Genomic DNA, 24,751 nt, shown 5'->3' with positions numbered 1-24,751 from the left:
CCTTGCTCTTCCCTGCACCGCCCCGCCGGGAGCAGGAACATCACGTGACAAGAAGGAACTAATAAGAGTACGCTTCTCGCACTACGTGCTGTTGTCTGGGCGTCGGATTGGCTGTTCAGGTGTGCTGGCTTCCGGGGTGGTGGAAAGGGCGCGAAATGTGATGCTGTAGGGCGGCTCCTGAGGGCGGGTGAGTGGCTCCGGCCCGGGCGGCTGTGACTCGCCTCTGCCCCGGCAGCGTCCTGGCGGGCCGCACCAGCGGCGACCACCTTTCTCTGCGGCGGCGGGACGGTCGGGGCTAGGCGGCCGGAGTGTGGCGAGCTGGGTGCCGGGCCGCTTGGCTCCGGCCTGCTGATAGGCCTCGCCGCAGGGACCGTCCGTGTTCCCGAGCTGCCGCCGCGTAATGGTTCAGGGGTTTCTCTTTGTTGTCAGGATTTGCGGTGTTTGCTGTGGGGTCTTACCTGTGCTGGGTGGTGTGGGCAGTTCCCAGGGTCCTTGGCGTAAACATGTCAGGGGAGGTTTAGGTTGGATATCAGGAAAAATTTCTTCACCGAAAGAGTGGTCAGGCATTGGAACGGGCTGCCCGGAGAGGTGGGGGAGTCACCATCCCTGGGGGCGTTCAAAAAACGTGTAGATGTGGCACTTTGGGACGTGGTTTAGTAGACATGGTGGTATTGGGTCAACGGTTGGACTTGATGATCTTAGAGGTCTCTTCCAACCTTAAGATTCTATGGTTCTATGTCTGTGGTCTCCTTTACATCCTTTTCCACCCAGAAAGTTCCTTTTTCTCTCCGTTATGCTTTCTACTGAATGCTACTTCCGTTAAACCCTTTCGGTTTGCCCCTTTGACTGCAAGAGACTTGGCAGGCTTTAAGTGTAAACATTCAGAATAAGAACTCCACCAATGCTGCCAAGCCTCACTTGAGAAATAGCAGCTGAGTATTCCATACTGTTCAGCATCTTATAGAAAAGCCGTACAGGAGAAAACATGGTCGTGGGATGCTTTTGTTTCTGACAAAGCTGATTACTCTTTTTTTTTTTTTTCTCTTCTCCTGTAGAATATTTTTTGATGTAAAGGATGGACTTCTCAGTGATTGCTATTGAAGATGTACAAAATGTGCTTTTGGCTATGCGGAAGAATTTGGAGTGCCCAATATGGTATGCCAGGAGAATAATGTGAACTCTGCATTAGTATAGTTAATGAGTCTTTTGGTTTTCTCTATCTCTTTTCTTTTCAAATGCTTTGTCAGTTCTATGGGTTGTCAGAAAGCAAAAAGAATTGTATTTTAAGGTTAAGTATGTGGATGCTTTGTAAGGCTCAAATGAGAAAGTGCAAGACAGAACCTGTGTTTTGCTCTTAGGTTCTATAAACTTTGCTTTTTCTACTACAACCTGAAAGTGTCAGTCCTCTAGTTAGGGGAAAAAAATGTAGCTGATTGGATTAGAGTATTGTTTGTAAAGCAGCCTGGATCTTTGTCCTTTGTCTCGAAAAGGTAAGTGAGGTCATGCAAACAAATGCTGAAATAGCATAGATTCTAGTTAAAGCTGAGATACCTAGAATGTCTGCTAAGCTTTTGAAAGGCTTGCTTCCACTGAACCAAACAGCTGAAGCTTATTTTGTCTATGGTGGCAAATGTTTTTAAGTCCTTATGTTTTTAAGTCCATTTGGAAAGATTTTACTTTACTGCTGTTGGAAACCCAAAATAATTTCTGTGTTGGTAATAACATCTATTACAAAGACACAGAGCAGAAACCATAGAATGTCTGTATCACTACACAGAAAAACTTGAATCCAAACTTTTCTGAAGATGCAGCGTGCGTTTTGCTGAGGTGTTGTCATTGGATGTTAACAAACAATGTTACAAGTGCTAGAATAGAAACTATGTCCTACCTCTGCTGTCCTCCATGGCATGTGGAATTTGATGGAATAATGAAATATATCAAGTGATTTTACACAGTCTGGTACTGCTGATTGATTGGAGGAAGCTGACTTTAACATGGAATGGAGATTTTCAATGTCTACTTTTTTTATTTGTGTGATAAAGATCATGGAAGTGCGTACTGTTTGGCTTAACTAGCAAGACATGTTGCAAAGGGCAATTCAAAACCAGGATTTTAATGCACCTAGCAGTTTTGTTGGTAATTATTAACAGGGCAGAAGGCTGTGAATATGGTGAGGGTTGGGCCTGTCTCACTTTATTTCCATATATGACATTAAGGTATAAAGGTATAATCTTTCTTTTCTATTACGGCAAATTAAAATATTAAAACATCCCAAAATATGGATGAATGAGATTGGGGAATGAATAATGCATGCAAAAGTAATGCTGAGGCTGCTTTTGGCTCTTGGTGTATATTTTGCTGTAAGCTCAAGTCAGAGTGTTCTGCAATAATAAAGTTATATTTGTTTTGGCTGGTTTTGTCCAAGTTATGTTGTTGCGATGGTTTAAGTGGAATCATTATATAAACTTTTTTGCATGCTACTAGGTTGTAGGCAGAACACAGTCATGGATAGGCTTTCTTATGTAGATACAGAGTCCGTGAAACTCATGAAATCTTTCTTATGTAACTAGAGCTTGTAACAACACAATATATGCCTAAATTAGAGCAGTAGTTTTTAAAATGACTTTTTGTTTGGTTTTAGTATGTGTTCAAGGTAGATGATATTTTAAAGTGGGTAGAACAAGTGGTTAGAGCTTTTCTGAAAGCCCTAGTATCAAGTTAAATGTTAATTTTCACGCTGTGCTAGACATGAGTGGATTTAGAATAGAAAACGGGGGGGGGGAGGAGGGGGGAGGAATAATGTAAATATTTGTGTTGACACGTCTGTGCGTTTGGCTTATACAAACATAGTAAGAGTCTAGTGGGCTCCTGAACCCAAACAGAACTATGCTGCCCTTTACTCTTGTCACGGGAGGTCAGTGTTGAAAAAGAAAACATTAGTGTTCCAACACCATGTTTCCTGTCCTGCTGGACTGGCACTTCCAGAAAATGCTGTCTTTTTGCCAGAGGCAGACAAAGATTGTGACGAGCCAGTAGATATGTCTATATATCACATAATGACAGTATTTGTTATTGTACCTGGTTCTCAAATGAAGAATTGTTAAATGTGTCCTACCTCCCTTCCCCACCAAGATTTTTTTATAATTTTTTTAAGTTTAGAAAAGTGACTGTATTTCTGAATCTTATTTTGTTGCTCCTATTTTATATGTAACTTCTGTGTTCTTGTTTTCCTTCATTTTTCTTTTTGTAGCTTGGATGTGGTACAAGAACCAGTTTCGACAAAATGTGATCACATATTCTGCAGGTAGGTTTGGAAACTTGTAATCGTGATGCTTAGTCAATCTGTTCTTATTCTCCATGTATACTACTTTAGCGCTAATGATGTATACTGTGTAGCTATTTTAGGGGAAAAATAAATTCTGAATAAGAAACAACTGCAGTTTCACAGAGGTGTCAAAGGGGATTGATTAGTTCATCATAACACCAGAACAAGAATACAGACATTCAACTTGATAATGAAGGATTTTTATTCAGTGGTACACGCCTAGGCTCAGTTTTAAAGAAAATAAAATTCTTCCTTGTGTTACCATCGTGATTATTCTTTTTTCCTAGGTTCTGCATGTTCAAACTCCTCAGCAAAAAGAAAAAAGGTGTGGTAGAGTGTCCTCTCTGTAAGACTGAAGTTACCAAGAGGTAAGGCATCTTTGCAAGCGGGCTTGAGCATGAGAAGTTTGAACTCTAAGGAAAAGTTAATCATTGTCTTAAAAATGTCTTGGCAGAAGACTGAAATAAAGAAGAAAATATGGTTATTCAGTAAACTGTCAGTTTCTGAAGGACTAACTCTAGTGCTTTACCTCAATATAAACTTTTTTCAAGTCATCACAGGTGAAGGCACCATTCTTAGCAAATGATTGTGCTATCAAGTATGGACTGAATTATTGTTCAATCGTTACAACTAGTTTCTCTTTGCTAAACCTACATGAGGGAAATGGGAAATTTTTACTTTGTGATAGTTTTAATTTCCATAATGGTTGTTTTGGGGAATTGTGGTGTTATTCCTTGGCAACAATTTCTCATTGTCTCATCCTCCACTTTGGAGTTTTACTCCTTGGTTTTTTTATTCAGCATAAATTCTAGTAAAACTATGAATAGTTGACCCATATGTTTGTCTTAAAACAACTCATCTGGTGATTTTATTTCAGAAGTCTGAAAGAAAATTCCAGATTTAAGCAACTAATTGAAGGATTGTTGGAAACTATCCACGCATTTGAGCTTGACACTGGAGTAAAGTGTAAGTGTTGTGAATGTATACCCCCCCCCCTTCTTAAATAAGGTTTTGACATTTGTATCATAATTATTTGCAGGGTATCTCATTTACTGTGCAGTACTCAACATGAGAAGAATTATCAAGTTTTTTCTTGGATGTAGAAGCATAAGTTCCATTAAGTTCCCAAGGTTTTCCTACAATAACCTCTTGAACAGTGTTAAGGGTTTTTACTGTGCTTTTGATGACTTCAGCCAATCTTATTTTCAGTTCCTGAAATATGGCTGAACGTGTATCAAATGATCTTTAATCTATAACTGTGTAGCTAAGTCCTGCTCTTGATTATACCTAACCTTGCAGCTTTAACTTCTTAGACGGTCTTAAAGCCTGAATTAGCAAGTACTATAATGGGGTATGTTAACCTGTCCCATTCAGGTATATCCTTATGGAATCCAAATTTATCCTTTCAAATAGTCAGTGCCTTGTAAAGGGTATTGGCAAGTCCAGAAACATCTTGTTTATATTTGGGAAACAAGATATTGTTGGGGGTGGGTGATGCTTTGTGGGTTTGGGGGTTTGGTTTTTTCTTAATATATTGTGCTATAAAACTAGACTTTTTTTTTCAAAATCTTTTCAACTTGTTCAGTTGTTCTAAAATCACTAGTATTAGATCCTGTTCTTGCTACGTTATCCATATAAGCAACTGGGAAAACTAGTTGCCAAGATCAAGATTTTACTTAATACTTGAGGAGTATTCATAAAGAATGATTGGACTAATAATTCAATGGAATTTCTTTCTTTGATAATTGTATTTTAGCTGTATATGTGCTAATTGCATAGAGTCTATGCCAGGCTATTTTATTAATATGTAATACCTATTGTCATGCTCAGCACAAGAAATTTTTTTGCTTTTTCTTCCTATTGATATTTTTCAGTTTTAAACAGTCATCACTTTTCAAAAACATCCACAGAAGCCACTGCTGCTGAGTTCCTGTGTAAAGAAAGTTCTGTCATCCAAAGTAAGGGCTTCAGAAACAGGAAAAAAAGTGCTAAAGAAAATGGACAAGAAAACTGCACCTTGGTATTTTTTTCCCAATTTATTTTTGTGGATCGTTTGGTGTTTTATTTGGAATGTGTATGCATGCATATACATAAATGAATGGAACAGGAGAGTTTGGTTTGCTTTCAGCTGTTTGACTTGAATATTATTCCAGACAAGGACAGCTAAATATTTTTTTTTGTTCCTAAACTACTTTAAAAAGTTATTTGCTTAAAATGACCTGAACTTAAAGATAATATTGCCATAATATATTCTGTTACTGAAACTAGGATTGAAAGCTTTTTCATACTGCTTGCTTAATGAGACTGTCTAACTATTGGTAGGCTTTTCACTTTTTTTAGTGCTTAAGACTGTGAATATGTCTTAAGAATTCTTAAGATAATACCTAACTTAAGGTGATTGCCATGTGTGTGAGTTTGTTCACGGTATGTTGTTTCTTGTCTCATCTGCTTGATGCTGAATAGAATAAGTGAAATAAAACTGTTATGATTTGAGCTGTTAAATGCATGATAATTGTTTCTATTAACGCATTCCATTACTGATATCAGTATGATTAATTACATGTGTTGGATTTTTGTATAGAGGCTGTCAATTTAAATACTTAGTTCAGCACCTCCTGCTGTAGTTTAAATAATGGATACTACTTTTGAAATAGTCTACTGTTACAAATAACTATTCCTTTCTGTTCTCCTATCAGCAGGAAGCTAATGTGGATACACAGCTTACCAGGGTCAAAAAGCGTCCCCGAAGAAACAAAACCCAGAAATGTGACTCTGAAAAAGGAATTTATATAGAGTTTGGTAAGATCTGTTCTAGATCTGCACTAGTTGAGCTTATGTATAATGCTTGCAAAGTAATGAAAGGTGATGAAGTTCAACTAATTTCTGCTTAACACCCAAAATGAGAACAAAGGAACAAATGATGGACAACTCAAAGTTGGTAAATAAAAGGGGTTTTTACGTAATTTATTATATTGTAGGAAATAATGCTGCAGTAGTAAACCTTTAAGGCTCAGTGTACGAGATCCAGAGAAGATACTTAGATGTGGAAAAAGTTATAGTTGTTATAACTAATGATAACTACTGTTTTCTAAAGCGTATTAAGCCTTGTCATCAATGCTTGAGACTCTGGTTAATAACCAGAGATAAGAATGAAATCTAATTGAGAAAAGAATATTTCATTTCTGTCTATCCTAGCTTTTCAGAACTTCTTTTTTACCTGGTGCTGACTGCTGCGACAAACAAGATATGCTGTGTGTAGTTTCTTCTCCCTGTTCCTTCAAGGAAGGAATTGCTCCTTTTAACAGATCGTGTTCATTGCCTCTCTTTTTTCCTTATTGTTTCTGCCAAGATCAATCAAAGGATCTGAGACAGATATTCGAATATATTGCTCTGACTTCCAGTTCAAAATTCCAGATACTAGCAGCTGTTTCATGTATAAGTTTAGAAATTAGAAACTAACTCTTAGCTAATTAACTCTTAGTAGCTCTCTGTTACCAATCTCTGTATTTAAACACAATTTTATGCTGGAGCCATGTTGATATTTATGCATAAAAATAATTGTAATTAGGTGAAATACTGCACAATTGAACTTGATTTCATCTGATAAAAATCGAAAGCATCTACCTCTAGAAAGAACTAAGCATGCATGCTTCTGTGATAACACTGAATCTGGCAAGTCATCTTTCTCTGAATCATTTCAACCAGAGTAACAGCTGATTTGGTTTTAGGTTCCGATTCATCTGAAGAGCTTTTTAAACAGGCAAGCAATACTGGGTAAGTAAAGGTGATTATGGAATTCATCTTTTCTGAAGACAATAGTTCAGTGTTCTCATTCCTATGTTTTAGTTTCTTAGCATAAGACTGATAGAATTCTTCAAGCTGACAAGTGACTTTCAACTTCAAGGACATCAGGTTAGAAGGGGTAGCTGACTACCATCACTTCGTCATATAATATGTTTTACAGCTATTATCTAAATGTTTTATTGCCGACACAGACATTATATCTTCAAGAGAAAAGCAGGTACTATGCTTTAGAAAGTAAATGTTAAATTCAGGAATGTGGAAGGGGATCTTTTAAAGAAATGGCCTGAAACTCTGAAGGGATCTGGTTTTGGCAAGTGTCAGTCATGCAGCTTGACTTCTCCAAAAACTATTTCAGGGAGCAAAAAGGGAAAATTAAGTATCATCTTCTGTTGTGCCTATTGTGGCTTTCTCTGTAATGAAAGTAGATTTCCCTTCCCAACAGGTTAGAAGACAAAGAACCGCTTCTGATTTCATCTCAAGAAAAGCTAGAAGAACTTAAGACTGCTGAGAAGTGGAATGAATATTCTTGCAATACACAGCCTGGCAAGCTGGCTGCTAAGGAAATAATTCCACCAAATGTCATAGGTGTGTTTGTTATTCTGGTGACAAAAGCAATTAAGCTCGAAAGAGAGACCACAAGTTAACATTTTGATTTCACATGATTAAATATATATACTTGCAGTCTTGTGTACTGCAGTTTTGTTGATTTCTACAGCTAGTGACAGTGTAATACAAGACTATACCTGTAGACTAGATACTTAAAATGCAGATATTCTATGCACAGGAACAGAAGGGGAAAAAGTAACTTGGTCAAAGTGCAAAACTTATTCTATTCTACATCAGCCATATTATCCCCTATAATACAAGCTGGGAGCACTGTCTGGTAATTCATGTAAGATGTTGGATGAACGTTAAGTCCTACATAATTTGATCTTTTTCCCTTTCTCTAGAGGGAGATTTGTGCCATGTAATTTTCTGTTTGTGGGGGGAAATAAGACCAGATTTTTAAAACAAAGTAGCTGTTAAGCTTGTCATTGCTTTTGTGTGTGTAAAATAGGACTTAATAATTTATAATACCTATAAATCTTCAGGTGAGAGTGATTTCTCAAAAGAAGGCTTGGGCAAGAAAAGCACACGGAGCATCACTGAATGTGCCAAACCTGGCCAAGTCAATATGACTGAATACCAGAGTTCTCCTTCAAATGTTCTTGCTGTAGACCTACTCACAGAGCAGTGTGACAGAATAGGTAATGCCAGTCCCTTAAGGAATGGGGACACTTCTTTCTTTAATGACACAGAAGAAATGGATGCAGAGCAAACTCAATGCAATAGTAAAAGCAAAGAGTTTGACTTAAAAGATAGCTCTGAGAGCAGGCTGGATAAAAGCAAGGAAATAGATATTGTTGTACAAAGTGTGGAAGCTGTGGAAATGTATGAACCTGAGGATGATTCTTTCCATGAAAAAGAATCTCCTCCGGAGAAACTGCTTCAGCCAGAGACACCTCACTGTGCTACCCTGAACCAAGTCTCTAGGAAGAGACTGAAGCGAAGCATTCAGAAGGTCAATGAATGGTTTTCAAAAAGCAACGAGATTCTGTCTTCCAATTCTTCCCAGGATGATTCTGCTGAGGCAACTGACATTTCAGGTGAAGGAGATACATGTTTATCAGATAAAGATTCCTCTATTTCAGAAAAGACTGACCCTATGGTAGAGTCCATGGAAATTGCAGTGGTTGAAGAAAACAAGAGATGGTCAAAACCAACAGCAGATAGCATCAAAGACAAAATATTTGGGAAAACATACAAGAGAGAGAGGAAGTCAAATGCCCCTATTATCCTGAGAGATGTTTTACCTACTACAAAAAAGGAAGATGTGACTGCTGATAAGTGCTTGAATAATTCCAGCAAAGATGGACTAAAAAGAAAAAGGAAGACTGCCCATATCCTGCGACCTGAGGATTTCATCAAGAAAAAAGATATAGAAGAGGCAGATGGGTGCCCTCAAAGTGTTAACAGCCTTGGAGATGCTGAAAAGAAAAGATGTGGTGAAAGTTCTGCTGTTAATGAGAGTCACCTTTCTGAGAATAGAGAGGATAATACACCAGCAGAACTTGAGGGAGGAGGAGGATCCATACGGAAAAAAGCTACTGAAAAGGTGACTGGCAAGCACTGTGATGAGGAGCTAGCACTGAATAATTGTGATCAGAAAAGCACTAAAAGAAGAGGTTCTGCAGCAAAAAGATGCAGGTGTTCTACTAGAACCATGTGTGCTCTGCAGTTAGTAGTGGATAGAAACTCTGTTTCCCCTGATCCAGCTGAGCCACAGATTGATAGCTATCCAAGCAGTGAAGAACCAAGGAAAGTTGATTCTGAGCAAAGACAAGTCAGGCGCAGCAGGAGGCTTCAGTTACTTTCTGAAGAAATGACAAAAGAAACAGGAAAAGGAGTAGTAACTAAGGGGGCAAAAAAGTATGACAGTGACCATGGAGTCCAAAGGAATGTGTTAGTTCATGCTTCTGAATGCAAAGACCTGTGTGAGCCCCAGAGTACGCAGAGTTACAAGCCACTAACTAATCTGAAGGGTGGTGGTCTGGAAGCAAATGAAACACAGATTAATCTCAAGAATTCATCTGACACTGCAGAAACTGGGAAAAGTCTCTTCGATCCTACATTTTCATGTCGGCATTCAAACGGTAGTTCTTTTGCACCTGATGCAGGTTCTCAAGAAGGTGACGTACAAGGTAACCCTTTCGTCCTACAGTCTGGTTCAGTGACTGTTGTGCAAAGCGCTTGCTGCCCGACTGAAGAGATGACTGAATCATGTACTACTTTTCCCCAGGACAGTGGACATAATGCACAAAATGTTCCAGGGGACTTGAAAACTGAAAAGTTACCAGTGGCTAAAAATGTTTCAGAATTGACCAAGGAAGCTGAAGATAGTGAGTTAGACACACAGTATCTGCGAAATATATTTAGACATTCCAAACGCCTGTCATTTAGCCTTTATCCTACTCCTGTGAAAGCATGTGCAGCAGAAGATGCTGCTTCTGAAACTTTAAAGGTGTCACATGCTGATCAGGTAGAAAATAAGCATAGCAAATATTTAAAACCAGAAAACTTGCAAGAAGACAAAACTACTGCTGAAAGCTTGAGTAGAGTTTGTGAGAAAGATAAGCTTAAGACTTATGAATCTGCTTGTGTAAGTCCTGTGACTTGCTTTGTTGACAACACTGAATGTACGCATGCAGGGGAACGTCAAGAAGATGTTTCAGCAGTTGCAAATCAAGGGACTCTGACACCATTAAGAATGGGTTCTGCTAGGACCAAAGACAAAAACAGATTGCAAAATGGAGAGCAGGGAAGTGAAAAGACAGTGTCAACTGACATAGGCATAGAAAGTGAGTTGAGACAGAATCTAATCAAAAGTAATAGAAGCCAAAGTGATCACAGTAATACAGAAGAGCACATTTTCCTAAGAACTGATTTAAATGCAGTTAATGAAATATGCTTCAGTTCAGAAAACAATCAAGCAGGACAGGCCAAAGTTGTTGATGACAAACTGCATTTGCAGTCCAGATCAATGAGAAAAAGAGAAAGAAAACAAGTAAAGGGGAATGAAGAGCAAGCAACCCAAACTGCTAGCATGGGGATGCCTGAGTGTTTAGTTACAGAAGCTCTGAAAGAACCTCTTAAAGGGAATAGTGATTTTACAGGTTTTTCTGAAACCCCGGATGGCTTACTGTGCTCTGATGATGATATTGAAGAGAACACCAGCTTTTCTGAAACTGATAAGAGGGAGAGATCTGCTGTGTTTGTGAAAAGAGGTGACAATGCCTTGGTAAAAGAACTAAACAATAGAAATGTTAGCTCTAAGCCAAGATCTCAAGGTATTCAAAGATGTCGAAGAAGAGTGCGGAAACTGCAATCTTCAGATGAAGAATCTAGTGAGGATGAAGATTTACCATGCTTTCAGACATTATTATTTGGCAAATCAGTAAGCACACCTTTGCAGATCAATAAACAAGTGACATCTGTGGTAGAGTCTTCAGTAAGTCCCATCACATTGCCTCACAATGGAAGTCATGATGACAATAATATGCAGAAAATGCCTGAAACTTCCCTAAATAATGGGTGTGTTTCACCAAGCCAGGAGTCAGAGTGCTCTGTCAACTTATTTTCTTCCCAGTCCAACATGTCTGATGAATCAGTTGATGGAGCACAAGAGCCGAAGAAACCTTTAGTACAAGTTCATGCATCCAAACAAGTGCACAATGTGAATGAGAGGAAAGAAACTTTTCAAAGTTGTAACGGAGGGCTGAAGAGAAGCAAAACGAACTTCAAAGATGAATGCCAAGAAGACCCAAACAGGGGAACAAACCTAGGTACAAACCAAGATTTTTTTTATCTCTGCAGCTGTGTTTGTAATGTCATTGCACCTAGATTTTTGGTGTTTGCATGGGAACTTTTTTCTGTATTTATGTGGTGCTTGCTGTTTTAAAGGAATGATGAGCCCTAATCAATCAAACAAAAAACCCTCAGTGGTTTATTTCCTGAAAATTAAGTTCTGCCAGTATTCATTGTCCAGAGCATAAATGAATAGACTGGGTGCTAGAGGCTGGACTGAGTCTGGGTGATGGCACTTGAGTGAAATGCTAGCTTTCTTACTGCAATGTGATACTTGCATCTATCAGCAAAATTCCATAAAGCCTGCCTAAGCTGTTTCCCCAGATGAAATGTTTGTTGAAATTGGCTACAGAATTCCGTAGTGCTTATTTTGACCTATTGAAACACTGAGTTCTATTTACTTTGCCATACGTGTGGCACGGTAGTCTTTGAAATGTTCACTTAAAGTAGATCTGTGCTTCTAACTTAAATGTTTTTGAAACATGTCACTTTATCATTATAGTTAACAGTTGGCTAAAAGGTCTGTGTGGTAAGAGATGATGGATAATGTTTGTTGGTTTGGTTTTTTTCTTTAACTAAGATTTTTTTTCTACCTTCTTCAAGGTGAAGCATCTGGATATGACAGTGAAACAAGTATTGTAGAAGATTCATGTGGACCATTCTCTCAGGATGAAATCCTTACCACACAGGTAAGTGAGTTTACATGTTAAATTCTAAAGTAGTTTGCATTCTAGGATATACGCAAGTACATGTAAGCTGTGAAGTCAGTGTACTGGGAAACTGCTTTCATCATAATTCTTTTTGTTGCTAGATTACTTTCAAGAGCATAATTAATGAAGAATTGTAGAACTGCTTCTGTGCCGTTATTTGTCCAACTTTGCCTTCCATGGTAACATTATATCCTAATGGCCACAAGTTGTTATGGTGGTATTGATTACAGTGCTTAATTGTGGGAGATGCTAGTTAATGAATCTCCATGCTTGACCAGTGCTGGAAACCTCAGCTTCTTGTGTTTAAAAGCTTCATTGATAGGAATTTATAATGATTGGTGATAAGAATTGGATTTGCTACATTATGATATTTAGAAGCATGGAGACTTGCCTTCTAAGAGTAAAGATCAAATCATTCCGTATTAAACTGTTATAAATATAAGACCCAACAGGCAGTGTCCAATGAAAGGTACGTCTAGCACAGTATGTTTTCTCTACTATTAATTTCCTGATTACTGCTTAATGGCCAGACTTGATGTATTGGGTGATAGTTGTTGGGGTTTTTTTCCAGCTGGGTGGTTTTGGGTGTTTGTTCTGTGTTTTGGTTTTGAGGCTTTGTTTGGTGGGTTATTTGTTGTGGTGGTTTGGTGTTGGGTTTTTTGTTTTGTTTTTTCATCCTCTGTAACTTCAAGGTAGATCTTATGCCATATCTCTCTCTTCAGCATTAATATCCCTATGGATTTTAATATATGTCAAAGATTGAATTTTGGTTTTGTGCTTTATGGCTGGTTCTTCTGTTTATTGCATCAGTGGAAAATGTGGTCAGCCGGCAGGGTATTTCTCCCTGGTGTAGCTTCATTGGTAGAGATTCTAGGATTTGCCTGGGTTGAATGGAATAGTGGCAGTATGGATTGGTGGGGAGTTTTTTCGTTTGTTGCATGGTGGGGGTTTTCTGTTTGGTTTGGGGTGTTTTGATTCAGTAACAAGGAAGTTCCACACGGTGCCAGTGCTAGAGCTACAAATGTAGTATTCAGTGCTGTGGAAACTGCTTTATCCTGTATGGTGAAGGTTTTAAGTTTTTAAAAGAATCCTTTGAAGCCCTGAGCTCTTCTTACTAGGAAGTGTATATGGCACGTTTTAACAGAGGATATTGTAGTTTTTGAGAGAGAAAGTAAGGAAGAGTAGGATGAAATATTTAATCCCTTTTAATAGTCATTTGGGCTTTCGGTAATGGTGGAAAGTACAGAGGCTCAATACTTGTTCATTATTAAATTTTAAATTAAGTGGCTAATGCAGTTGGGACAAAAGGACTTTAAAAGAAATCTATGCAGAAGTTCTTTTTTTCCTGACTGATTAAACTCTGAGCCATCTAAACTGAAATAATGTGAACAGCAAAATGACTGTGTGGTTGCGATTTGTTTGTTTGGGGTTTTAGGGGTGGGGTTTTTTTTACTTTTGACATAGCGTGTGTGTGTTATTTGTTACAGTAAAAGCACCACATAATTTTGCTCTTTCTAATTTTCAAGCCTTTGTTAAAGAAATTAATCTTACTGTTTAAAACTGAGTTTGCTAATGTTGGCACAATCCTTTGCAGCAGAAGAATGCTATGCAAAGTAACCTAAAAAAGCTTCAGCAAGAAATGGCTGTACTTGAAGCAGTTCTAAAGCAGCATGGAAGCCAGGACTGTGAATTTTTACCTGTCCATAGGAAACTGCCACATTCCAGTAGTGAAGGAACATTTGGAATGGAACAAATGAGACAAAGAGGTAAATAGCTGGGAAAGCTTTTCATTGCTTTCTTACAAACAGTTGTGTGACTGTTAATAGTTCTTTTTTTCCCCTCTACCACAAATTATAGTGTTAATTTAAAACTGGGGGCTGATGCAACCTATCTGTCAGAGAAGGGGAAGAACATCTTTGGTCACAGGCTTGCTGAGCTGGTGAAAAGGGCTTTAAACTAAAGTTACCAGGGGAGAACTTCAATCCATCCCAATCCTACCAGTTTGATGCCAGTACCAGCAATGGAGCCCAGAGCCTGGAGAAGGGTCGCAGGTCAGCAGGAGAGCACCTGAAGTGTGGCACAAAGGAATTCCAGCTGCTCCAGTCAGTCAGCTTCATTGGGGGCACAACTGAAATGCCTCTACGCAAACACACATCGCATGGGGAATAAACAAGAGGAGTTAGCCCTGCAGGCATGCGCACGTCTCTGATCTCATTGGCATCATGGAGACATGGTGGGACGGCTCCTGTGACTGGAGTGTTGGGATGGAAGGGTACAGGCTCTTTAGGAAGGACAGGCCGGGGAGATGAGGAGGGGGTGTGGTGCTCTATGTCAATGACCAGCTGGAGTGCATGGAGCTCCATCTGGGGATGGATGAGGAGCTGACCTAGAGCTTATGGGTCAGGATCAAAGGGAGAAGTCGTGGCAGTCCAGTGAAGTAGATTCTCCTGGAAACTATGCTCAGGCACATGGAAAATAAGGAGGTGATCAGTGACAGCCAACATGGCTTCACTAAGGCCAATTCGTGCCTGACAAATTTGGTGGCCTTCTATGACAGGGTTACAGCGTTGGTGGATAAGGGAAGAGCATTTCACACTGTCCTGCATAACATCCTTGTCTCTAAATTGGAGAGACATGGATTTGACAGATGGACCGCTCTGTGGATAAGGAATTAGCTGGATGGTCACACGCAAAAGACTTGCGGTCAGTGGCTCAATCTCCAGGTGGAGACCAGTGATGAGTGGTGTTCCTCAGGGGCTGGTATTGGACCACTGCTGCTGTGGGTGCTAGTCAAATATCACAAAACAATCTGTAGGTTCTGTAGATTGCTTTTGATCTCCTGAATGATGGCATTGTACAGTGTGAGGTATGAGACCTTTAGATTATCCTCTATCTTAAAAAAAAAAAAAGTGAAACTGTCAGCCAGTATGGTGCAGCTATACCCATAGGTCTTCTGCTTGTGTGTTAGTAAGTTAGTTTTTGTTGTCAGAGTGTAGTCTGCATCAGGAGGCTCCTTCGTGGAGAAAAGGGAGCTAAGACAGAAAAAGTGAAGAGGCTGAGCCTTTGAAAGGTACACAGCGGTCTGTTCACTTCTTTCAAAAATCTGGGGTAATGGCATCCTTCCCTACTGTGGCTGCTGCTTGGATACCTGGATTCCTGACAGGAAACTAGGGCCATTTATTGTGGAAGAAACTCACTGTAATCCTCTTCTGATTTTGTGTTACTGATTTAGCAGCTCCACTGTGTTTTCAGCCTCCTCTCTAGCTCATCTTTTGGACTTCTTGAGCTGTTAAAACATTAACAGTGTACTTAACACTAAGAGACTGGTTACAATCCATGCTCAGTTAACAAAGCTTGTTGAATTGCATGGCATTCAACCTTACTAAGTTTGAGAATATTGTTTCATAGAGAGGACTTTGAAATGTGACATTTCTAAGCCCAGTAGGCCAAATTCATAACATAATTATAAATAGACTGCTTGAAGATTAAGTCAGCAAATCAATGGTTAGTTTTCTTCAGATGCGAAAACTACTTAAAATAATTTCATTAATACAATGCATGTTTACATTGTTATGCTAGAATATGGATTTCTGACTTGTGAAAACTTAAACTGACAAGAGTTATTGATAATTTGATAAAAATTACAGGCACCTTTAGCTATCAAATGCCTCTCTACTGCTTGCAAACAGAGATACGGTAATGTGTTGAGAGGATTCATAAACAAACTGCACTAATAATGCCTAATTTCCACCTAATACATAGCTGACAGTTTTGTAGATGGTTTAATATGTGAAATAAAATGTAGTCATTAGCCATGCTTCAGATGGCTTAGTATTTTGTGTAGATTTGTTTTGGGACACTTGCCTTTCTAAAGTGTATCTGGATTGATAATGCTTGACTTCTTACCCAGAGAAACAATTAAGAACAGTTGCTTTAATTTTGCTTGTTTAAGAATTATCTTTCTTTTTTAAAGGGGCAGAGTCAACCTCAGAAGGAAATTTTGAAAATCATAAATGTAGCAGTTCAAATGGATTTTCAGCCAACGAATTCCATGTTATGCCAAGTGATTCTCTCAACAGTAAAATCAAAGAATTAGAAAAAGAAAGGTAAATGGTTTGGTTTTGGGTTTTACTTTTATTTCTAATCTTGTATTAAACAGAAGAAAAAAAATCTTTAAATAAATACCTCAGCTTTTCAGCAATTAAAATAGCTTAGCTGTTGCTACATGGTTCTGATATTTAGAAGAGTAAAAAAAGTATTAAAACCAATTTCCCTCTCTCAAGGTCTCCTGAATTGTTGCTTCCATCTTCTAAATCCTCTTTGTTAAAGAGACCAGATTTGGAGAAAGGCCGTCAGTGTGACAGTGTTCTGAAGAGCAAAGCTCCTTCTGAAAAGACAAGACCTGTGCAGGAAGCAGTGCAAGAATATAGTCAGTGTCAGCTTGAAGGAGGTAACATTTAAGAGAGATCCAACACATTTTGATTTCTGCTTTTTTCCTGCTTTTTTTAGTGTTTTTACATACCAGCAAGATACAACTTTTTCTTGTAAATCAAGGATTTTAATTTATATATTCCTGGCCAATTTGAAAAGATGTTACTTCTTGTTTCATTGGGTTTGTTTGATAGCCCACCTGTATAGCTGCCCATCAGGATGGGGGTGGACAACATTTTGACAGTAATGGGAGTTATTATCTGTCTCGCATATAAATTGGTACTTCTTGACGGATATGCTACTAAAAGTATTCTAGTGATTGTAGTGTCTCAGCTACAGGTCGGGGAAAAGTAATGATAGAGGCAAAGGTGAAGTAATAAACAAATAGGGAGAGGAAGTGACTCCAGCATTTTTAAACTTAAAAGGTAGAGCAACAGCTTTCCACCATGGCTACAAGAAGGATGAAATTGTTTTAAGGAGTAATTTCTCTTTTCCTTCAGAAAATGCAGATGAGCAGAAATCTGGAACCAGGCTAAACAGTGCATCTGTCTTATCAAATCTCTCTGGAAACGTGACCAGGAGTACAAATAACTCTTCTTCCTCTGTAAGGCTTTTTAACCCTCGAACTGCAGAAGCAGCAAATAGTTCTGTTGTGGCTCAGAATGCTAATAAAAGATGTACTCAAGAACGTAAATCGAAGGGAAGCGCGTGTTTTCCTATATCTGTTCTGCACAATGCAGCTGGGAAAGAAAATGCTACAAGTTCAGCTGTGATTAACAGGAAAGAAATGTCAATTGTGGCATCAGGTCTGAATCAAAGTGAACATGTAAGTATGTTTCAGAAGTTTTAGAGATCACTTGTTAATTGTTCCTGATTACTGCTATAGTCCTCAACATAGAGAGATAATTAAGTAGGACTTTGGAGCCTTGGGGCTTGGAGGGGGCTTGTTGGTTGGTTCCCATAATGTTCTCAGATGCTGCTTCTTTACCCAAATTCTGATCCATAGTGAGGATTTTTGTAACTAATTGATTCTGAATTGCTAATAAACCTGTTTCTATGATCCGTTTCTAGGAGGATATGGCTTTTGGTTTATAAACTGCTGACCGAGAGCTGCTCTTTACTTGAGCCTGTTGAATGGTGCCAAAATTACTGACTTTTAAGGAAATGTGCATTCTATGTGCCAACACAAATAAAACCATTAATTTAAAGTAATTATTGTCTTACTCCTATAAACTGTAGTTGTTGGGTTTTTAATCCGTTTTGCTAGCTATTGATTTTCTTACCTATTTTGCAGTTGATGGTCCAGAAGTTTGCAAGAAAAACTCAGAGCACTTTATCTAATCATATTACTAAAGGAACAACCCATGTCATAATGAAAACAGGTTTGTTGGGAGCTCTGTGAACAAGTGCTATATTTACACACCACATAGAATTTTAACTCTAGACTAACCAACAAGCAGACAGTTCGGCAATAAATTTGAATAAGTTTGAAGAGAAGGTATTAATTGCTTTCTTCTCTATCAGCATTTCTTTGTTTAAACTTGGGAATCTTTTTATTAATGTTTTTATTAGATTGTTCTGTCTTCATACAAATACAGATAGGATAAACTGCCTTCTAAAGTCACGTGTGTTCTGGTAGAGTAGAAGATCTTAAATGGCTAGTCATCTAAAAGTTTGTGCCAACATTAGGCACTGAATCCTGCTGTTAAGTGTCCATTGTCTAGTATTGATGCTTCTTCCCTCGTATCTTTATGGAATAACTAAAAAAGGGTTCAGAAGTTGTACATGTGACTAGCTTCTGCTCATTTCCTTCACTTCAGTAGAATTGGGACACTAGAATTTCGGAATCTTTTTATAGAGGGTCTTGATATTTTGTTGCTGCGCTTAGCAAAAATGACTTGCTTTTAAGTACAAAGAACCCAAGCTGCTCTGTTTGACCTTTTTCCACTAATGTCAAAACTGAAAACTGTCTTATTCTTTGCTCTGCAGATGAGGAGCTGGTGTGTGAACGGACACTGAAGTACTTTCTGGGTATTGCAGGAAGAAAATGGGTAGTTAGTTATCAGTGTAAGTATAACTTGTTTTGGAGCTAAATGGTCTCTGCCCTTCTACTGTAAATGTACTCTTCAGTTTAAAAAAAAAACAAAACACAACACCTCTTCATGTCATGGCACCTGATAATTTGCAGAGTTTCTTCTAAATACTTTAAAATAAATAAAAAACCCGAAGCAAACAGCAGTATCAAGCTTCTTTCTTTTCTGAATACTTTTTCTGCTTTCAAATAACCACATTGGATTGCTCCCCACCCTGACAAAAGCCTTTTCTCCCTCTTAATTTAAATCTTTGAGATGCATGGCATCAGTTAGTGCAAAAATAATATTATTTATAAGAGGTAAAAAAATTCAGTGTTCTTTCAGGCTTCATACTGTATTCAGTTTCCCTTAGTACAAATACCTTCAATTTAATGAAGTCAGGCTATTGGCAGTGGAAGAACAATTTTGCTGCATAAAATGATTTGTCCTGTTCTGATCTTTTTATTTAGGGGTAGTTCAGTCCTTTAAAGAAGGAAGAATACTGGATGAGGTAGGTCTTTTATCTTGAGTGAAATGTAAAATGTGTAAGGAATGCTGTTATGTTGCTAGACCTATTAGTGGCCTCAGATATTGTCTAAACACTTAATATGTTCAAACTTGCCTCTGAAAACCAGGATTCTAGTTTTACTAAATGCTAGGACCAAAAGCCACACTTAGGCTATATGTATTCATTGTTATTTAAGACATAATGGGTCCCTGTTATTTTTTTAATGGGTTATAGGGATAATTTTTATGAGTGTTCCTACTGATAGAAATTATCAGTACATAACCTCTATCAAACGAGCCTTTACTGGTAAGTTAGTTATAGTCTTGGAGTGTGCCCCTTTTATACTGTTTGCTAGATTACTCTACAGTTTGACTATAATTTTGTTTCTTTAAAAATTGTCTGATGCTGCAGGCATTTCATTATCGCTTTCCATCACTTTTCCTGAAAAACCTGTTAATTTACTGTACACACTTAATTGTAAGATTTCCAGTTCTGAAATCTGACAGCTTTTTCCCGTCCTGATGCACAACTCTGACCATGGACGTGTTCTCAGTCTCTAACTTCTGATTGCTTGTTTATGTTATGTTCCAGGAGAAATTTGAAGTTAGAGGAGATGTAATCAATGGGAGAAACCACCAAGGTCCGAAGAAGGCTAGACAGTCTCTGACTGAAAAGGTATGAGCACATCAGGGATGAAAATCCTGTCCTGCTGTGACTGTTGCAGATATATGGCTATGCTAGCTGAATATCTGGAACTTCTTCCAATTTCTCTGCTGTTCCATAGATACAGAGTTGTACAAAGTAAGCATGAAAAGTGAGCAGATCTGCTGTGCTGCTGACAGAGCTCAAGTGACTCAGTATGCTTAGAGTGAATACTGTCTTTATAACATCAGTACAGGACAGCACAAGGCTGGGGGGTTTTTGATGATATTCTTTTGTAGGTTACAAAGAGCTTCAGATACACTTTGTGAAACAGTGATAGCTTGATAACCAGTCCTAGAAGTGCACTGAAACCAGTATATTAAGTATTGTCCTTCAAAAATACCTATATCCTCTGTTAACATGTTCCTTATTTTTCAGATCTTTAAAGACCTTGAGATCTGTTGCTATGGACCTTTCACTGATATGACTACAGGTGTGTCATTTTAGTGGAGTTAAATTAACTCTTAGCACGAAAAAATATTTGGAGGGGGATTGTGTGCATTCACCAGGGTTTTACATTTGACCTTTTCTTGGATGCTCTTGTACCTCTTATACTCTGAAATACTTTCAAAATATCTACCTGAGGTATAGTGTAGGTAAAGAACTTTATCCAGTTCTATCTCCAGTTAGAATGAAAACGGTGTTCTCTTCTGTTTGGAGATCTTCAGAGAACTGTTTTGGCAATTTTGCTATATTTCAAAACAGGCCTTTTATTGAGTTTATCTCTGATTCTCTAGCAATGAAGGAAAAGCATTAATATCATGCTGCCTGGTAATTGCTTCAGATGCAATTGATCCCTTGTATTTGAGCATTTTTTTCTGTCTTAGAAAACAGTTCCTAAATATTGTTTTTCTAGCAGCTGGCACATCCTCAGTGTAATCTTCTCTCTCTAGCATCAGATGTTAAGTGAAACACACAACAAAGCCAGAAGTCTATATAGAAGGAAAAGGCAGGGCAGGATAGCTTCTTTTTGTTAGTTTAAAATGGAATAAAGTATAGTAGATGTTTTGAAAATTTAAGCTAGAATTTTTCCACTTAAAATATTTGTACCTATCTTCCTATTTTTGTTGCTTATTCAGCAGGTACTTTCCAATTTGTCCAATATAACTTTATTTTTGACTTGAGTGAAATATCCTCACATCTCTTGACATTTACAGTAATTACTACAGAGGATGCAGTGCTTTCACCTGCTGCAGTGATCATCAATTATGGCTCTTATACTTGAGAGACTTACTTATCTTCTTCACTATCAATTCAACAAATTGGTGGAAATTAAATACTTTGGCTACTTTTGTTAATGAGAGATAATCAGACTTCTGACTTCTGTTTTTTAATTTTACATCCTTATGATGAGAAGAAATAGAGAAACTCACTAACAATTTAAATTTAAATGTGGTGGTTTGCTTTTTCAGGGTTGATTTGTTTTGTTTAGTCCTGACCCAGAGGGTGAGGCTAGAAAGTGAAAGGACTTATTCTCTACCAAGGCTTACATTTCTTTCAAATTATGATAGTTTGTCTTGGAAGAAACACCTGAGGGCTTAGGGAATAGTATCAGTTTCAACGTGATGTAAAACATTGAAGTAATAAACTGTTTTCTGATTTTTTCAGAACATCTGGAATGGATGGTGGAGCTTTGTGGTGCCTCTGTAGTGAAGCAACTTCATCTGTTCACACACACAACAGTAAGTGTTAATGAATGTTACGCTTCACGTAGTGAACAGTCTATAGTTAACATGATATACAACACACAGAAAGATTACATGACCTTCCTGGGCTTGTGAAAGACTGATGCATACAGGTGTGTTAGTGAGAACTGCGCACGGTAATGATGCCAAACTGCATGGCAACAGTTCTTGTGTTCTAGGCTCTGGCCAGTCTGTATGAGAAGACAGGCTAACCGTAGTGGATCAGAGTGCTCTATGCAGGCCCTACAGGCATACAGCCAGATAGCTAATTTCTCTTGAAATCAGCGCTGAGCCTTACTTTCCAGCGCAAAAAGCCTTTAGTGCCTTGACTTAGTCATAGCATTCCTGGAGAGAAAACACAGAAAAATCTTGGGAACCAATGTCTTTCTCCCTCTACTGCCACTTCTTAACGTCCTCTCTGAAGTGATACACTGAAGTAAAGTTAGCCCAGTTACCGCACTCTGCAGAGAGGTGTGAGAGTGACTTAATGACAGACAGATAACAGTACCATTTTTATTTTCTTACCTTTAAATCCTAGAATTCTACTGCTGTCGTGGTTGTGCAGCCAGATGCTTGGATGGAAAACACGGATTATAGAGGTAAAACAACACACTGTCATGGACAGTTTTATGGTACACATTGAGTGTCTTTATCCCCTCCGTCCTTTTAATAGTTAAATATCAGAGAGCTTTGTAGAGGAATTGAAATAAAATCATACTGCATCTGGAGACGGAGGTATGTCTTGGAAGAAAAATCTGGAAGGACAAGGTATATTATCTCAAGCATCAGTAACAGAGACTTAAAAGGTAGTCTGGCAGGCAAATCCTATTCTTGGCTCACTTGTCCTGCATATAATCAATCAGAAAAGTTTCTGTAAAGCTGGAGATGGTTTCTAAAAGGTGGGGAAGTGTGCCCTTGGAGGACTAGTAAGATCTAGGAGAAAGCCTCAGATGGGACAAGATTCTTTTGGTCTGGAGAGACTATCTAGCTACAAAGTGTTAACTGATACAGCTTTGCCTCTTTTTTTTTTTTTTTTTTTCAATGCTCCAGAGAACCATGAGACTTTGAAAGTGCAAATGTTCCAGACTAACTTACTTCTAAATGAGACAGTGGGAGTTACAGGATGAATGGGAGCTAGTTAGGCTACAGTGGAGTTCAACAAATAAAAATGGAGCAGGAGGATGATGTGAAAACAACAGCTGTTTCCATGGCACTGGGGAAAAGAGAAAATAAAGAAAAAGACCTGAAACTGTTCTTCCTGAAACAGTGAAGAACACTCTGGGAGCACTTCAGTAATTTTCTGTTGCTTCCCTCTTAATGAGACTCATTGCTTGTCACATACTCAGTATGCCTGAGCAGACAGGAACTGAGGCTCTGTCACCAACGTCCTAAATGAAAAGATAACAAGGCCTGCACTCTTTGCTTTTAGTGTTTATTCTGTGGTGTTCAAAACTTCCTGCCTGACCATTTGCCAAACAGCTATTCTTTTGGGAGCAGCAGTATTACCTGCATTGTTAAAAGGAGTAGTAGTGCCACATCACTAGTTTTAAACTCTTGGTTTTTATCAAGGCCTTTAAAATGTCAAAGATAAAGCAAATAGCTTAATCTGACAGACATCGGTAAGCTCACCTTAAGCTTGCTTTAATCATTGATAACAGTATTATCGTTTGTGTCTTTGTCCTACAGCAATCCAGCAAAAGAACAATGTTGCCATGGTGACTCGAGAGTGGGTATTAGACAGTGTTGCTTGCTATGAGTGCCAGGAGTTTGATGCTTACCTCGTGTCCTAAGGGTGATCTGTGGTTCTTTTTCCATTGCTCAGAAATTCTCATCAATGCTGATTGTTTGGTAATTATTTTAAGGACTGAGAATTTAAGTCACTTGTTGAGAGATTATGTGTGTGCGGTGTTCTTGTTCAGAGTAAAATAACTACATTTTTATTAATAAGAAAGTTACTTAAACAACATTACCACATAGAGATGGAATTGCCCACTGTTCTTTAAAGATTAACACTTCTAATTTCAAAATGGTCCTTTAAATTAGAGTAAAACAAATTTTAAAAGTTAAAAAACATAGAACACTGCCTCCTCAGAGAAATGGCGATGTATTATTTACCATTGCAGCCAGTTCCTGTTTATATACTTGAGGACATTTTGGAGACAGTCATTTAAGAGTAATATTTGCCTCAGGGCTTGAATTAAAATGTACTTGCACTCCTGAGTAACCTCCATATTTTCATTTTGCAAAAATACATAACCTGAATAAGGGTGTATACCAATACAATGAAATACTATTTTCTGATTACTAATACATCAGCCTGGTTAATCTTAGGCCATGGATTATAGTTGTGTTGAAAGCTATACAAACAGCTCTCCTGTTGTATATACAAGTGCCAACTTGCCCTAACCAGGAAAATCACCCATGAGTAGAGCCCCTGGAAAGCCAACACTGGATTCTCAGCATAAACCAATCCTTAAAACCACAAGCCTATACTAGTGTTGGGTCAGTCTTATTTCTGAGAAGTGTATGTGGCACTTATGCAGAGATAACAAACAGATGCACTTTAGTATCCCAGCGACCTGTATTAAGCCCTATAAGAATCTGCTTCTCTTAGTCCCTGCCTGCAAGATGAGACTGCAAAGAAAATAAATTGCTTTTATATGGAAGAAAATATGTTGCTTGTTTCTGTTGCTGAGCAATTGAACTTCGTAAATACTTCTGTACTTTCAGAGCAGAAAGAGAACCTGTTTTCATAAAATTGTTTAAAAAAAAAATTGTCACTAAGTTCAAAGAATTGTTCAGTGCTCTGATGCTGCTAGGTTGTCTTGGAAAGTTATAGAAAGTATGTTTATAAATATTGGAATGCTCAAAGGAAATAAAATTATTTTGGCAAGTATTTTACTGAATTGTTTAGCTTTTCTTATGTCAATCAGTCGCTCAGTCTCTGCATTGAGACATATATGAAGAAATATCTGAAGTCCAGCCTCCTGGAATGGGGGGGGGAGTGGAGACTTACTGGAGGAGGTCAAAAATGTAAATTAGAATTTCAGAGCTGGAATCAGAATTGTAATTTCCACCAACCTGAGAAACAAATGTGTTATCAAATGTCT

The 24,751-nt window shown here is 38.2% G+C and overlaps 1 protein-coding gene across 7 annotated transcripts; it reads left to right on the top strand.

The window, feature by feature from the left end:
• The first annotated feature begins 69 nt into the window (after positions 1-69).
• On the top strand, positions 70-24,506 carry BRCA1 (BRCA1 DNA repair associated). 7 transcript variants are annotated; one of them, XM_054801714.1, is made up of 23 exons: positions 70-119; positions 1,056-1,155; positions 3,251-3,304; positions 3,613-3,693; positions 4,203-4,291; positions 5,200-5,345; positions 6,022-6,124; positions 7,054-7,099; positions 7,572-7,714; positions 8,221-11,511; positions 12,137-12,222; positions 13,838-14,009; positions 16,217-16,349; positions 16,527-16,693; positions 17,175-17,500; positions 17,969-18,056; positions 18,664-18,741; positions 19,217-19,257; positions 19,846-19,929; positions 20,335-20,389; positions 21,565-21,638; positions 22,180-22,240; positions 23,328-24,506. In XM_054801714.1, the coding sequence occupies exons 2-23, from the start codon at positions 1,076-1,078 to the stop codon at positions 23,429-23,431; spliced, it is 5,502 nt and encodes a 1,833-aa protein (XP_054657689.1). In that variant the 5' UTR covers positions 70-119; positions 1,056-1,075; the 3' UTR covers positions 23,432-24,506. The 7 variants fall into 7 exon arrangements, with proteins under 7 accessions (XP_054657689.1, XP_054657687.1, XP_054657688.1 ...); XM_054801712.1 differs by lacking the exon at positions 70-119 and adding an exon at positions 140-187; XM_054801713.1 differs by lacking the exon at positions 70-119 and adding an exon at positions 304-397.
• Positions 24,507-24,751: the final 245 nt, after the last annotated feature.

This window comes from Grus americana, chromosome 22 (assembly GCF_028858705.1).
Source record: "Grus americana isolate bGruAme1 chromosome 22, bGruAme1.mat, whole genome shotgun sequence".
Classification (NCBI taxonomy): Eukaryota; Metazoa; Chordata; class Aves; order Gruiformes; family Gruidae; genus Grus; species Grus americana.
The sequence above is the reverse complement of the archived record's forward strand: the minus strand, read 5'-3'. Positions and strand labels throughout refer to the sequence as shown.

Coding starts and splice junctions, on each gene's coding strand:
- BRCA1 (XM_054801714.1), top strand. CDS start 1,076: ATGGACTTCTCAGTGATTGCTATTGAAGATGTACAAAATGTGCTTTTG. Junction 1,156..3,250: donor AATTTGGAGTGCCCAATATG/GTATGCCAGGAG, acceptor TTCTTTTTGTAG/CTTGGATGTGGTACAAGAAC. Junction 18,742..19,216: donor ATGGGTAGTTAGTTATCAGT/GTAAGTATAACT, acceptor CTTTTTATTTAG/GGGTAGTTCAGTCCTTTAAA.